Source organism: Myxocyprinus asiaticus, chromosome 12, assembly GCF_019703515.2.
Source record: "Myxocyprinus asiaticus isolate MX2 ecotype Aquarium Trade chromosome 12, UBuf_Myxa_2, whole genome shotgun sequence".
Taxonomy (NCBI): Eukaryota; Metazoa; Chordata; class Actinopteri; order Cypriniformes; family Catostomidae; genus Myxocyprinus; species Myxocyprinus asiaticus.
In genome coordinates this window covers 1,349,190-1,365,053 of record NC_059355.1, presented here as the reverse complement: position 1 = coordinate 1,365,053, position 15,864 = coordinate 1,349,190, and the positions used below count along the sequence as shown (strand labels likewise).

At 40.0% G+C, this 15,864-nt stretch overlaps 1 protein-coding gene across 4 annotated transcripts in view; it reads right to left on the bottom strand.

The window, feature by feature from the left end:
• Positions 1 to 15,864, bottom strand: part of LOC127449219 (arf-GAP with GTPase, ANK repeat and PH domain-containing protein 1) — a 251,379-nt gene that overhangs the window by 4,386 nt on the left and 231,129 nt on the right. For all 4 annotated transcript variants that reach the window (XM_051712502.1, XM_051712503.1, XM_051712500.1 and 1 more), the window contains one exon: positions 1,817 to 2,072. In XM_051712502.1, coding sequence (XP_051568462.1) covers positions 1,817 to 2,072 — 256 coding nt within the window. The remainder of the gene's footprint in view (positions 1 to 1,816; positions 2,073 to 15,864) is intronic.

The following is a 15,864-nucleotide window of genomic DNA, read 5'->3' as shown; positions in this document are numbered from 1 at the left end:
CTGGTTTGCACTGACAGAGTCTACGGTAACTCAGATAACCACTCTGTACAATTGTGTTGAGAAGAACATCATCTCTGAATGCTGTTCTAAGATGCGGGTTGGTGCAGTTTTGGCGGCACGAGGGGGACCTACACAATATTAGGCAGGGGGTTTTAATCTTGTGTCTGATCGGTGTGTATATACAGTATATATATATATATATATATATATATAGCTTTGTATATATAGTGTTATATGCATTTCTTCAGATGAGGTTTATTGATGAGGAATAAAAAAAAATAAATAAAAAAAAACTATCGGCAACTATCGGTATAGATTTTTGACGATAATCCAAAAAGTGACTATCAGCACCGATTAATCGGTAAAATCGATATATCGGTCCACCTCTAACATGAAAATATCTTGTAAGTTGCAGAGTTCAAAACATCTTCCCCATTTCAAAAAGACAATTTATTGAGACTAAGCTGAAAAAGGCTCAATCTGAATAATAATAATAATAATAAAAAAGGCATGCCATTATTGACATCAGCCTGATTAGGCCATAAATCTTTAATAATTTGTTCCGACTCAAACAGTATACTCCTCTATGCTACGTTTCAAAATTCTAAACCGTTTTCCATCTTTTCTACTAATAATATATTGATGCAGATTTGAGCTTTAGTGTGAATGCTGTTCAAAAAACACACAAAACCATATACATTTATATTATCTGCCATAATATACATCAGCATCAGAAAAACAATGAGGCTATATCTGTAGTTAAACTTTCTTTCAATGACATTACTTTGCCACTTTCAAGGGCAATAAATCTGATTGGCCACTGATGATTAAACAGACAATCAATCAAAGTGTAACTTGTTGTGTCTGTAAATTGACATTAGAACATACATCTGAATAATCTGAATGGTCAAACTCTACTGCACATAGATGAATATCAGCATAATGCGCGTCACTCTTACAGGGCATTTACACTTACTCACTTTATGCGTTTTTACTATTAGCATAAAGATCCAATCATGAAAAAGACATGAGAGGACGGGTTTGAGACACATATAATGCTCCTGGTTGTTTCAGGCCACATATGTTAACGTCACGGAACTACGGCTGCGTTTACACCTGCTATTAAAATACGCTTTGAGCGATCCGTTTGAAACAGGACGATGCTAGACAGGTTTTAAAAGAGGTCCAAGATGTTTTGAGATTTGTCCACTTCAACCACATCCGGAGGGGGTCGAAAACGTACTTGAACAGGTTGACTGCCAAACAACCGATACGCTAATAACCGTCCATTCGGAAAATTTGAAAAAGTGAATACATGCACGTGCATGACGTTCGTTGAACTTCAGCTCAGTTAATACAGGTTCTCTACTAAAATAACTAGGAATTCTGCTCTAAATATCATACTTTGATTAAATGAAGGTATCATTAAGACAAACGGTGCACCTGTTTTTAGCACTCCATCTTTTACTTTTTTGCGCTACACTATCATACAGTAATCCACTGATATTATGACTGATGTACGTCACCATTAAAAATCAGAAACCCTCCCCTCGAAATCCAAACAGAAGTGCTCAAATGAGCCATGTTAATTACTACGCAAATTCGCTGCCCGCCATTAGCATCATCACAGAAGTGAAGTTATATTTGCATATAATGAGGGAACAGTAGATTGAATTTATATCAGTTTTGCAGAGACACATATATGTGGGCAAGTGTACATGGAATATGCATTCCAAATCGGATAGTAATCCGATTATTCCAGATGCATGTAGTACTAAGAGTAAACAAGTCTCTTGGTGAATGACCCAGCTCTTACCCATACGAGTAATTGTGTGATCACCACGTTTCCCTTGCGGCAGGCCAAGTGCAGGGCTGTCCGGCCGTCCCCTTCCCCACAGGTTTCGTTGACCTCATCTCTGGAGCCGTGGGCCAGCAGTATGACCACAAAGCGCAGGTCTTCCTCTGCCGTGGCATGCAATAACTGCTGTCCCAGAGTCAGTTCTGTGCACGTTAGCGATGCCAAAAACAGCTTCTGCTCATATTTGGCCCTGATCCAGCGCTCACGTTCCTCTCTGAAAGCACACACACACACACACACACACACACAGAGAAACTGGATTTAGGCTCACGACTGAATTAATGCTGGGCTCTCAAGGCATGGCTCACACTAGTGGCATGTTGTGATCTGGCTCTCATTTCAAATGACATTTAAAAGTTGATGGGATTCGTCTACAGCGATGGAGGTATTTGATTTTGTACAGCGGCAAACATTTACGAGCACTCTCCATTACACACAGCAGTACAAACATTACTATACTGAGCCAATACAGGAACAATACAGTACAGGAAACAACATTTTGACACGTTTGTGGTCCGTGTGTACATTAACGTGTGCATCAGCCACAGACTGTGAGACAGCATAGGTTCAAGAAAAGAATAAGAGAGAGAAATAAATAAATCAAAATGGCATGTAGGTGTTAGAATGCAAGTGTGTGTTTGATATGTTAAAGGTGCATCAACAAACATTGGGTCGTTTACAGCACCCCTGCTCAAACTGTGCTCTGATAGCACTAATCTCTGTTAATCCCAGCAGAGTAAACAGCCTTTCTCAGACAAATTGGGATTAGTTCAGCTTCAGCTCCTATATGAGGGACAAAGGGTGTCCTGATACCCCTGAAGAGGGGAAGGGAATTGGGCAGAGGATATTGAGCTGTTCTCTAAAATACAGTCGCCCCTCAGGGAGTCCCAACCCAGGAAGCCAGAGGACAGAGATCCTAAACTCACACTTCCTCGACACTTCCAACAGGAGCATCTGGACAAAGACTCGATGTCTCGAAACAAAAGCGGACAGAAGACGATCGGAAACAGAGTTAGCACACCAATAGTATAGCTTCCATTTGCAGTTTTTGAACAACAGACCTTAGTCAAAGTAGTGTCAGATTAAATCTGACACAATTAGGGTAGGGAATCGCAAGGAACTGAATGATTCCGGTTCCAGTTCTTTATAATGATTCCAGTACCTTTTTAGAGTCAACTGTTCGGGAATCGCACTACACCAGTCGCACTGAAGATTCAAAAGAACCATAAGTATTTGTATTTTTCTTTAAATTGAACCAGTTCTTGGTTCCCAACAGTAAATGCAATAAATAACAAGGCTGTCTGGTACTATGTCTACTATGGTCTACACTTGTAGAAAGGAAGATCTTAAAGACTAGACGTGCAAGTTTACAAAAAAATACAAGTGTGTGCTGGTGATAGACCAAAGTCTCGGCCGGGTGGTTTTTGGCCATTTTGAAATGATTGGCATCAGCCGACAAATGGTCATGCCATCAAGTGGCAATTCCAAAATCTACAGATGGCCTTGAATCAAATCTTGATTAAATATTGAGTAAAATAAGCGCTCATTACAGTGCTATTCCTTATTATACAGTAAACAGACCAAAGATCTAAACTTCAATTTAAGGAATATTCCGGGTTCAATACAAGTTCAGTCGGCAGCATTTGTGGCATAATGTTGATTACCACAAAAATTAATTTCGACTCATTCCTCTTTTTCTTTAAAAAAGCACAAATGTGTGTTCCAGTGAGACACTTACAATGGAAGTCAATGGGGTCAATAATCTGTAAACATTAAAATACTCACTGTTTCAAAAGTATAGACACAAGACATAAACAATATGTGTGTTAACATGATTTTACTGTGATTAAATCACTTACTAACCACATCTGTGGAAAGATAGACAATTTTACAACTTCATTACCATGACGACGTAATGTCAACAAACCCTAAAACGACTGTAAAAATGATTTAAACAACTTTACAGCTGAAATAATACATGAGTTTAACAGAAGAATTAATGTAAGTGCTTTTATAAAATTATAATCTTCACATTTCTGTCTTTAAACCCTCCAAAAATTGACCCCATTGACTTCCATTGTAAGTGTCTCACTGGAACACAGATTTGTGCTTTTTTAAAGAAAAGGAGGAACGAGTCAAAATTGATTTTTGTGGTAATAAATATTATGTCACCAATGCTGCTGATTGAGCTTAACTTGTATTGAACCCGGAATATTCCTTTAATTAAGTACAAACCAATTAAAGGGATAGTTCACTCAAAAATGAAATTCACTCATCATTTACTCACCCTCATGCCATCCCAGATGTGTATGACTTTCTTTCTACAGCAGAACATGAATGAAGTTTTTTTAGAAGAATATCTCAGCTCTGTAGGTCTTCAGATGCAAGTGAATGGTGACCAGAATTTTGAAGCTCCAAAATCCACATATGGGCAGCATAAAAGTACTCCATAAAACTCCAGTGGTTTAATCCATGTCTTCAGAAGTGATATGATAGGTGTGGATGAGAAACAGATCAATATTTAAGTCATTCTTTGTCATTAATTTTCCTCTCTGCCCAGTAGGGGGCGATATGCACAAAGACTGAGAAGCACCAAAAATAGGAGGAGGAGAAAGTGAAAGTGAAGGAAAAAGGACTTCAATATTGATCGGTTTCTCACTGTCACCTATCATATCACTTCTGAAGACATGGATTAAACCACTGGAGTCGTATGTATTACTTTTATGCTCTCTTTATGTGATTTCTGGAGCTTCAAAATTCTGGTCACCATTCACTTGCATTGTATGGACCTACAGAGCCGAAATATTCTTCTAAAAATCTTCATTTGTGTTCAGAAGAAGAAAGTCATACACATCTGGGATGGCATGAGAGACTGACCTACATTTGGTTTTTTGTAAACTCTATAATTTTTTTTAAAGAGATTCTAAGTTTGAAAATGTCCCATCAACTTATATTCAGAACGTTCACATGCATGATTATAATCGAGCAACAGTGTAATTTTTCTTGCGTAATCGAGCTACAGTCTTCATTTGTCTGTCCATTCAAATATTTGAAGGAAAGTTATCGGCTAAGGAAGTTAAATACATTTCGCATATCACCTCGGTCTTTCAGAGCAAAGATATGTGGTCTGATTAACGTGTATACATGCTGGACAAAACCAAACTACAACCGCAATATCTTGGTCTGTTAGTCTGACTCTGCAAACAATCTGTCTGCTACGGTTTCAGTCAGACTAAAGCGTTTACATGACATTTTAAATATTAATTATTGTTTTTGTCCGACAGAAATCAAACTTTTAAAGTGCATGTAAACATGCTGATTGAATCAACCTGTAACTGACAGCGATGATGTCATTCTAATATTTTCAGACGTAATTGCAATTTGTCTCCTTTCTTTCATCTATTTAAATCTATCTATCTTTTTGGAACTATCGGTTATCGGCAAAAATCTATGTCGATAGTCTTTTTTTTAATTCCTCATGTAAAGGTGGGAAATATTATTCTTAAATGGATATAAAGTTCCCATTTAATTAATTCCAAGTTGATCTGGTCCCGTGGGGTATGTGGACCCCTGTGTCCCCCGTCTATCCATTGCTCATGTTTCAGTCATGTGTAGGTTCGACAGATATCAGACTGGAGGCCACAACCATGATGGGCTGTGAATGATTAACTCAAGTGTGCCTCAAAGGGTTAAACTCAGACACACAATTACAAATTAGCCATGTATGGATGTCAGGGGCCAAAGTTCAGAGGAGATAACATTTTATCAGAGAGGCAGATGGATAAAAATAGGTAATCAATAGCCCAGGGGATCGATACTTCATTGACATCCTTCTTAATCAAAGCAGCAAAGTTGTGCTGACGGACCTGAACCCCCCCACTGCACACTCAAAGATTTTCTGTCTAAGGACTCAGCTGAGCATCACCCGCTCACAGTCAAAAGCGCACACACCCAACCTGTTGATGTCAAACAAGTCTGGCAGAGACTACCGGCATAACATCTGGTGTACGTCGCAGCTTATTCTGGCCAAGACCGGCCCAATTAGACAGGAAGGGGCCATCTGAGCGACATGTAAATCCACCAACCACAGTTCGCTTTTTATGCTTCATCAGAAGCACGCTCATTTTAACAACAGATATAAATCGGATAAAAAGGTGTGCACACTGACTCTGGTAACTGCGTTAAGGCAGCAAACCAGATTGGAGATTGTGATTTCGAGAAAACGGTTGCAATTTTGTGTGTGATATGCATGAGATGGCCTGCGAACGGTCTGTGGCTGTGACATCTGAGGCCAAGACTGATGTCAAACAGATCAGCAACAGATATTTATTCTGAAATGCAATTTAGAATAAAAGAAAGCTGTAGATCCGATTGAGCATCCAGCACATTTTGGTCATTTGATTCACAGTCAGACCGTTATCAGTCCAGAGAAAAAACACAGGAGGAATGAAAGAGCAGGAAGGAAAGACAGAGATGAGGGGGGTATGGGGAGAAAAGCTGCAGCATCTGTGGGAAAGCTGAAGAATTTTATTAACTGTGTGTGTTTTAAGAGGGGGGTCTAGCAGCACGGAATGTTCCATGTGCTGCTGGTCAGCCCAGGGTGAGTGAGAGGGCCGGCCTGGGGGCCACGGGTCAGAGCCCCCATACAAAGCCTCCTTGGAGCCGGGAAGGAGGAAGTCAGAGGAGGGGAAAGTGAGAGGAAGAGGCTCGGCAGGGTCTCCCAACTGCCCCTCTGTGGCTTGAGGAAATGTGGAGCACATCACTGCCCTTTGAAACGCATGCCTTCCCCAGTTAGCAGCGTTGCTAAGGGCCAAGGCCGCCTGGCTAATGATAAAAAGCTCCTGTAAAAACCCTTTGGTTAAGCTTTTCAATGGTCACTTTACTAAGTGTTCAAATAACGGTCAATTGAAAATAAAAGCAGAAGTTGCCGTTGTAGAGCGTCGATGGGTTAACAAATTAGTTAGGTACTTGGTAATAATTTTATATTACAGTTTAATCTATAAACTTTAAGGAATAGTTAACCCAAAAATGAAGATTCTCTCATCATTTACTCCCCCTTATGCCATCCCAGATGTGTATGACTTTCTTTCTTCTGCAGAACACAAATGAAGATTTTTAGAAGAATATTTCAGCTCTGTAGGTCCATACAATGCAAATGAATGGTGACCAGAACTTTGAAGCTCCAAAAAGCACATACAGGCAGCATAAAAGTGACCCATCCTCCATTGGTTAAATCCATGTCTTCTGAAGTGATGAGAAACATGTGAGTGAGAAACAGATCAATATTTAAATCTTTTCTTCCTATAAATCTCCACTTTCACTTTCAATTTTGGCGATTTGCATTCTTCATGCATATCACCACCTACTGGGTGGAGAGGAGAATTTATGGTAAAAGAAGGACTTGAATATTGATCTGTTTCTCACCCTTACCTATTATATCGCTTCTGAAGACATGGATTAAACCACTGGAGTCTTATGGATTACTTTTATGCTGCCTTTTGGAGCTTCAGAGTTCTGGTCACCATTCACTTGCATTGTATGGACCTACAGAGCGGAGATATTCTTCTAAAAATCTTCATTTGTGTTCAGTAGACACACTTGCATTTTCGCAAAAAATGAATTAACTTGACCGAACTATAAGTAGAATAGTAAATAACATGAGTTTGATTTCAGAAATTCATCATATACAAACAGTTGAAAAAATAAAGCAATGCCGAGCGGTCAGACTGCCACTTGGTTGACTTGTTCATATGGGTTATGAGGGTATTTTCATAGACAAAGCATTGACATGATATTCACATGTTTATCAAAGCCATGGTACAGCATAGTGCAATACAGTACAGGATCAGGTATGCAGTATGGTGCAAATAATATGCATGTAAATTCATATTTATGCATGCTACCTGTACAAACCCATGTGTTCAAAATGAAAAATCACTATTTTTACATTTTATTTTTCATATTTATGCATGCTACCTCTACAAACCCATACACATTTGGGCATAATTTCCTTTGCATGTTCCGGTATAAAAACTCTACATATACGATTCATCTTATCCTGTAATTCTGTGCCTAGCTGTTGCATTTCTGAAGCTTCTGATCAGAGGCCAAATTCCTTGTGTGTTTAAGCACATCTGAGCAATAACAATGTGATATCAGATGGTAATACCATGGTACTTTGATATACAATTATCATATTTATGTACTATTCTGTATGTACATGGTGCTTCAATGTAATTCAAAGAATACCATGGTACTACTATGGTACTTCAATAAATGACTACCTTATTCATATACCACTGTATTAGCATGATGCTCAAAACTGGCGATAGTAAGGGGAGGGTGGGGGTGAGAGAGTAGCCATGTTGGAAATGGTCAGGTGGAATGAAACAGGCAGTCATGGGGGAACTATATGGAGTCTACGTCAATCTCTTGTCAGGATGGTTTCCTGTTTGTGAGTGTATGTGTGCTCTGTGTTATCCATGGACAATCACTTTGTGGGCTTGTGTTTACACTCTTGCCAGCGCTTCCTGTCCAGCTCAAAGCCAGTGGCTATTTACTCAACATCGACAGGCGCCTGCTAATGCAGCAGCCCGTGACAGGACAGCCCCCAGCTGCCACTGAAACCCCCCCGAACCCAAAACACACACATACACACACACCTCTGAACTTCTGTAAGAGCAATGAATGCAAGGCTCAAGTCACTGGGCCACATATAAGATGATACCTATCATGAGCAACTGAGATCTCCAATTTCAGGTTAGACTGAGTGAAGAGAGAGAGAGATAGTAGAAAGAGGACTCTTGTTCAGATCGACGTTGACGCTCTTTTCTTTCAGGCTAATTATACCACTAATTCAGCTCATTAGTGCACTACTGAGTCACTGGTTATGAATTCTGACAGGCTGAATCTGTCAAACAGACAGCAGTGCACATTTACCTGTGCAGGCGCAGTACACTTACACACGCGTTCATTCATCTCAGTGCTTTAACCCTTACTGCATACACACACACACACACACACACACACACACACTTAAGGCCCTGTGTAACATGTTTCTTAAACGCATCTCTGTATGCATATGTGAGATGTATATGATCCATATGTGTTTACTATTGTATTTAATGGATTTAAAGGAATGTTCTGGGTTCAACACAAGTTAAGCTCAATCGACAGCATTTGTGGCATAATGTTGATTACCACAAAAAAGATTTTGTCTCTCAAAAGCAAAAATCAGAATTACAGTGAGACACTTATTATGGAAGTGAATGGGGGCCAATTTTTGAACGTTAAAATACTCACTGTTTCAGAAGTATATACACAAGACATAAACAATATGCATGTAACATTAACATTGTGCTGCAAATGCTGTTAATTGAGCTGAACTTTAACACTTTAACACTGGTATAACACTTGTAACACATTGACTGTTTTCATTTTTCATCTGTTATTAATTAGATGTTAAACACAATGTTCACGTACAGATTTTTGGGTGTAAAATGTAAGGATAGCAAGTGGTCATTTAGCTGATGCATTTATCCAAAGTGCATGACGTTACACCTATTACATGGACAATCCCAATGGAGCAACCATAAGTTAGGTGACTAGTGCAATGCAAGGGCACAATGGTAACAGCTCCTGGACCACTTTCTTAGTCTGTTTGAACCTGCAACGTTTCTGTTGTCAGTACGCCTCACCATACTGAACAACAAACAACACTGCATTGAGTAATACACGAATAAATGGTAATACAGCAATATAGAGCAGTGGTTCTCAACTGGGATTGTTTCAGAGCCCAGACTTTACATGGGACATCATAGTAAAAACATAACCTGTATTTAATGTATCCTGGGTCACATTTTCTTTTATCTTGCATAGTTTTGTTGATGGTTTTCAAGTATAAATGCATGTATCAAGTGACATTATTTTTGTTGTTGATGTCCCCCCTTAAGCTGATGAGCATATTTATTTATATGAGCCAATTATATTTATTATCCAGTTTATTTCCTAATTTCAAACATCTTGGAGACTTTAAAGCCCTTTATGTAAGCACAGGTAAGACCATGATGGCTCCTTGTAAATGTAGCTAGTCTTTCTAATAATAATAATAATAATAATAATAATAATGACAATAATAAATTATAGTGTTTATGAAAAATGGTTTAGATTCTTCTTAATAGATTATTTAATATATGTTTGGTCAAAATATCACAGTTTCTGTTACTAGAGTAAAATCATGAAGCAGTTTTGTAAGGGTGATAATGTGTAATTATAATAATAATAATAAAAAACTTTATTTTGGCACACGTTGTTGCTCTGTTCCACATCACTGCTGTATATAATGTCTGGGCTGCCTGTTTGAGAGGTCTGACTTCAACCATAGCGAGTTAAACTAGAAAATTCTCACTATAATTCAAACGGGATACAGTAGATTAGAGCAGATCATTGGCACGATTTGTCCCGTTACACTCGCGGAAAAGCAAACTTGAATCACACCTGAAAATATCACATTGCAAATGAGAAGCCTTTTGCGCGTATAAAGCACTGAACGCGAGATTATCATTAAATTAGCCTTTCACTTTGTTATTTCCCCGCTGTCCACGACCCAGTCCGGATAGACCTGCAACCCACCAGTTGAGAAACACTGATATAGAGTACATATTTGACAAGTTTATACATTTTTTGTAATAAACATTTCATTCTAGTCCATTGTACTTGTATGTGTTTGTGTGTGTGTAGGGCAGTTGAGACATTTCAAATAATAATATAATAATAATAGCTTTTTTTGTATAGCACCTTTTAGCAACATAGCATAAAGTCCTAAAAGTTGCCACCAAACATGGAAATTGCCAATCTTACTGTTATACAGCCTTTTTTATTTTCTGTCACCCAAAACTCCAATTTCATTTTCAATGTGTGTGAAACTCTTCAGAATTAAAGACGTTCCAACCATTTAAAAATGCAAATTATTGGGGTTCTGGGTAGCTCAGCGAGTATTGACGCTGATTACCACCCCTGGAGTCGCGAGTTTGAATCCAGGGCGTGCTGAGTGACTCCAGTCGGGATTCCTAAGCAACCAAATTGGCCCGGTTGCTAGGGAGGGTAGAGTCACATGGGGTAACCTCCTCGTGGTCGCTATAATGTGGTTCTCACTCCTGGTGGGGCGCGTGGTGAGTTGTGAGTGGATGCCGCAGAGAATAGCGCGAAGCCTCCGCGGTAACGTGCTCAACAAGTCATGTGATAAGATGCGTGGATTGACGGTCTCAGACGTGGAGGCAACGGGGATTCGTCCTCCGCCACCCAGATTGAGGCGAGTCACTACGCCACCACGAGGACTTAGAGCGCATTGGGAATTCCAAATTGGGGAGAAATGGGGAGAACGATTTTTGCTGCAGATGGCACATGAGTTACTTGAGAGTATTTGAGTAGATTTGATTCCTTTTGTAGACTAATTAAATAATAAAAATAAAAAAAAAAAATCGCATGACATGGTCTTGGAAAATGTCTCTAAGTGAATGATCGTACAGATGTAGGTACATTTCCACCAGCTCTCTAATAACTTTACACAACGATGTGTTCATGTGGACTGATTTTGACTGACTGAAGAACGTAAACAGAATTAGCTGTCAGCATCAAGGTAGATGGAGCTCCAGGTCACACCTACCGATGAAGTGGACCAATGGAAGTAAGGTGTTTAGCAGCCGGTCAGAAGTTTTCCTAAAAGTCTGCCCTAGCGAGCTGTTACGAAGCACCGAAATGAACTCAAAATCACCTTCTTTTTGGCCAGATTTTGTTCTAATTGACATCACGTCCGTTCGTTCTTTGATTTCATAGGAAGTATATCGACCTTAAGGGCCTCGATATACATTTCAATAAATGAAATGTTCTATTTTTGGAGCTGTGGTGTGCCGACTTTACTCTTTTGATACAATCGCACGGGACTACCTTTACTTGTGGTCATCTTTTAATGGCATTTTATAGAAGGTAAAAGCCGCTGTCATCTTTACCAGTGCAGGAACAAGCAGTCTGTAAAAAGTCCAGAAAAATTACTGATATGACAGATTTGTACGGGATTAAAGTAATTTATTACACTACCCCACCTCCCCATATAAACCCAATCCTATCCAAATTGGGCTTAAGTCAATCAATGAGGTCAACTAGTGAGTTTATTAATTTTTTAATGATGGTGCTTCTAAAGGGAAGAATTAGGAGAAGGAAAGGGATTTTTGCATGCTAATGCACAGTGCTTTTGCGTGCGGTTAAAGTTAGCACGGTAAACTCTCAGAGAAGTTTCGTCTTTCATTTCGTCTCCTTTAAAGCACCCCCACTCCAGCCATCAAAGCACTGCTTGTATACAAATTAACTGCCTTCAACAAGAAATAACACAAGACAAGCACCATCAGACTTCATGCTCCCATTCTCCAATCCACTATACCACTAATCCAATATATAATGCATAATAAAGTGTAAGTGTCCAAAACAGTCCAAATACATTGAAGCCACTTTAAATGTTGGTCTTGAAAAGCCGTACCAAGGTGGCGAAATTTACAACCCTTGTTAGGTGGCAGGTGGGGGTGGATAAGGTATATAAGAAACGGTGCATAAAAACAAATAAAAAAAGGCTCCAACACCCATGTTTTTACATCATGTCTTTGATAGTCCGGTTAGTAGTCACGCTTCAGGACGCATTAGCACTTACACTACGAATGCGATGGGGCCCACATTTGCGACAGGGAATGGAGACGAAAATGTGCCATCTTGGCTAAATCTGGCACATTTACAACGATGTGATGTTAATGAATGTGTATTGTTACTGATTGAATTAATAAATAAATAAAAATACACTGCCCATCTGTCATAGGGTCACCAGAAAAAGATGGGCGTTTTAACCTTTAGACACCTTTATGAACCTAACCCATAAATCCAACATTGTACAAGACAGTGTGTTTACTAAAAGTCATTCAAACTGTGGCGTGGTGTTAATCACATCAACAGACTCAGTCTCTCCATGCCTCAACACAACACACCATCTCTTAAAAAAGAAGCCACTAATGGAATTTGGAGCATTTATGAGGTGAATAAGGCCAAAATGGGACATTTTTTTTTTCATGAGCTGCTCTGTTCCTGTCCCCCCACACCCCTCTTTCTAACAAGGAAAAAACAAGGGCCGAAATCAATTATACTCTACAGCCTGGTCGTTAGCTGCCCTTGGATAGACACAGATAATTAAGCTTGCCGCTTCTTTTTAATATTACGGGCACTTAGTGATTCTGATTCTGACTGAGCTCTGGCTTGCGTCACACTCAAATCAGTCCCACTGGAGGCAATGGGCCACACTCATATGAGGTTCCATTAACTGGATCAGAACGCTTCAGTGGCAGCATGCAAATGGAGGCCAAAGGGCAGAGAGACAAAAAAAAAAAGTGTGTAAGTGTATGCGTGTGTGAGATAGACTGGGAAAGAAATGTGCTAAGCATACGTAAAAGCACATAGGTCCTTCACTATGCTCTGATCAGTCCTCTGAAATCAAGTTAATCTTGCTTTGAGGCTAAAAGGAATATTCTGCTCAGTCGACAGCATTTGTGGCATAATGTTGATTCTAGGGCTGGGTATTGCCAGCTACCTCACGATACGATACGTATCACGATACATATGTCACGATCTGATACATTGCGATACATTATGTTTTCGAAACACTCTCCGTCCACACTGCCATTTTTAAGCGTTCACCAAAAGTTGCTCGTCCACACTGAAACGAATGAAAATGCTTAACCCCTTACTGGGTATGTGAAAAATCGCCGTTGCATGTACGGTCTGAAACACATTTGTCCTCGTGTTCCATCGCCAGACACCAATTCCGAGTAAACTTCCCGTCGCCTGAAGGAATGCAATATGAATGTTGTACAAAGTAACATTTATCTTTAACAACGCTATTAAAAGTGAATATCAGGGGCCTGGGTAGCTCATCAAGTAAAGACGCTGACTACCACACCTGGAGTCGCAAGTTCGAATCCAGGGCGTGCTGAGTGACTCCAGTCAGGCTTCCTAAGCAACCAATTGGTCCGGTTGCTAGGGTGGGTAGAGTCACGTTGGGTTAACCTCCCCATGGTCGCTATAATGTGGTTCTCGCTCTCGGTAGGGCGCGTGGTGCGTTGTGCATTGATGCCGCAGAGAATAGCGTGAAGCCTCCACACGCGCTGGGTCTCTGCGGTAATGCAGTCAACAAGCCACGTGATAAGATGCACGGATTGACTGTCTCAGACACGGAGGCAACTGAGATTCGTCCTCCGCCACCCGGATTGAGGCGAGTCACTGCACCACCACGAGGACTTAGAGTGCATTGGGAATTGGGCATTCCAAACTGGGGAGAAACGGGGAGAAAGAAAAGACTACTTACTACGTCCTCGTGGTGGCGCGGTTACTCACCTCAATCCGGGTGGTGGAGGACAAGTCTCAGTTGCCTCCACTTCTGAGACCATCAATCCGCGCATCTTGTCACATGGCTCGTCCTGCGAGACACCGCGGAGACTCACAGCACGTGGAGGCTCATGCTACTCTCCGCGATCCACGCACAACTCACCACGTGCCCAATTTGAGAGTGAGAACCACTAATCGTGACCACGAGGAGGTTACCCCATGTGACTCCACCCTCCCTAGCAACCGTGCCAATTTGGTTGCTTAGGAGACCTGGCTGACTGTTTTACATGACAACAAATACGTCATCGTTTTCAGATATATCCGTTTTCCAAGTCCACATTACAACGCGAAGACGGCATTTTCAAATTTATCCACTTGGGAGAGCGTTTTTGAATACAAAAATAGTTTAATAACAATATCGACACAGGGATCTAAAGTATCAACATAATATTGTGAGGAAAAGTATTGTGATATATTGATTTTGATAGCCCTAGTTGATTCACACAGAAGTTAATTTCAACTTGTCCCTCCTTCAAAAAAAAAAGAAGCAAAAATCGAGGCACTTACAATGAAAGTGAATAGGGCCAATTTTTGGAGGGTAAAAGCACTTACATGAACTCTTCTGTTAAAACGTGTATTATTTGAGTGGTAAAGTTGTTTAAGTCATCGTTTTTACGGTCGTTTTAGGTTTTCTGTCATAACGTAGTAATGGCAATGAAATAACTTTACACAGACAAGCTTAGAAAGCGATTTTACCACACAAAAATCACATTAACATGGATATTTTTTTATATACTTTTAAAACAGTGTTTCAAGATTTATGGATTGGCCCCATTATTTTCACCTTTATCGTTTTATTGATAATGATAGTAGAGAGATGACTGAAAATGCCATTGCTATGACAAGCTGAACTCAAGTAGACTTGACCAGTTTGTGGTTTATCAGCAGATTTAACTGTTAGGTGAAATTCAGGCATTTAAAGAGGAGACTGTGAAACACGACAGTTTACAAAGTAATCAATCACACCCTTTCAGTAAGACCACTGTCTTACTGTCCTGAATAAAGATACTACACAAGTCCAGAACAGAGACAATGAAAGAGAGAGAGAGAGAGAGATGGAGCAAAAGCCTTGCAAATACACACACACACACACAGAATTATTTATTCTGTATTAAATTGGAGGAAAAGGTAGATGATGTGATGATTCAAGCATTAAATGCCCTCTTGCCTCATATTATCAGACGTCCTCATAATACGCTGCGCTCTGATTGGCTCTTGTCAGCCAGCTTAATGTCAATAGTAAATTGGCAGGCTTGTTAACCTAGTTGGGACATGATTACGTGCAATGGCAGGCAGTCATGTAAAAAATAATGTCTATTAGCCTAATCTAATCAAGAAGTCCTTTTACAGATGAATTAGAATGGGGCAGCCAATTATTTGAAACATTTGAACAGCACTTTCTGTCAGCGAAAAGGAAAATGAAAGAGAGATCGAAAGAAAAGAGAGAGAATGACACCGAGGGAGGGAGGGAAGAGCTGTTTAACATGCAGGCCATGAGTTGGATCATATCACCGGTCAGAGCATGACAA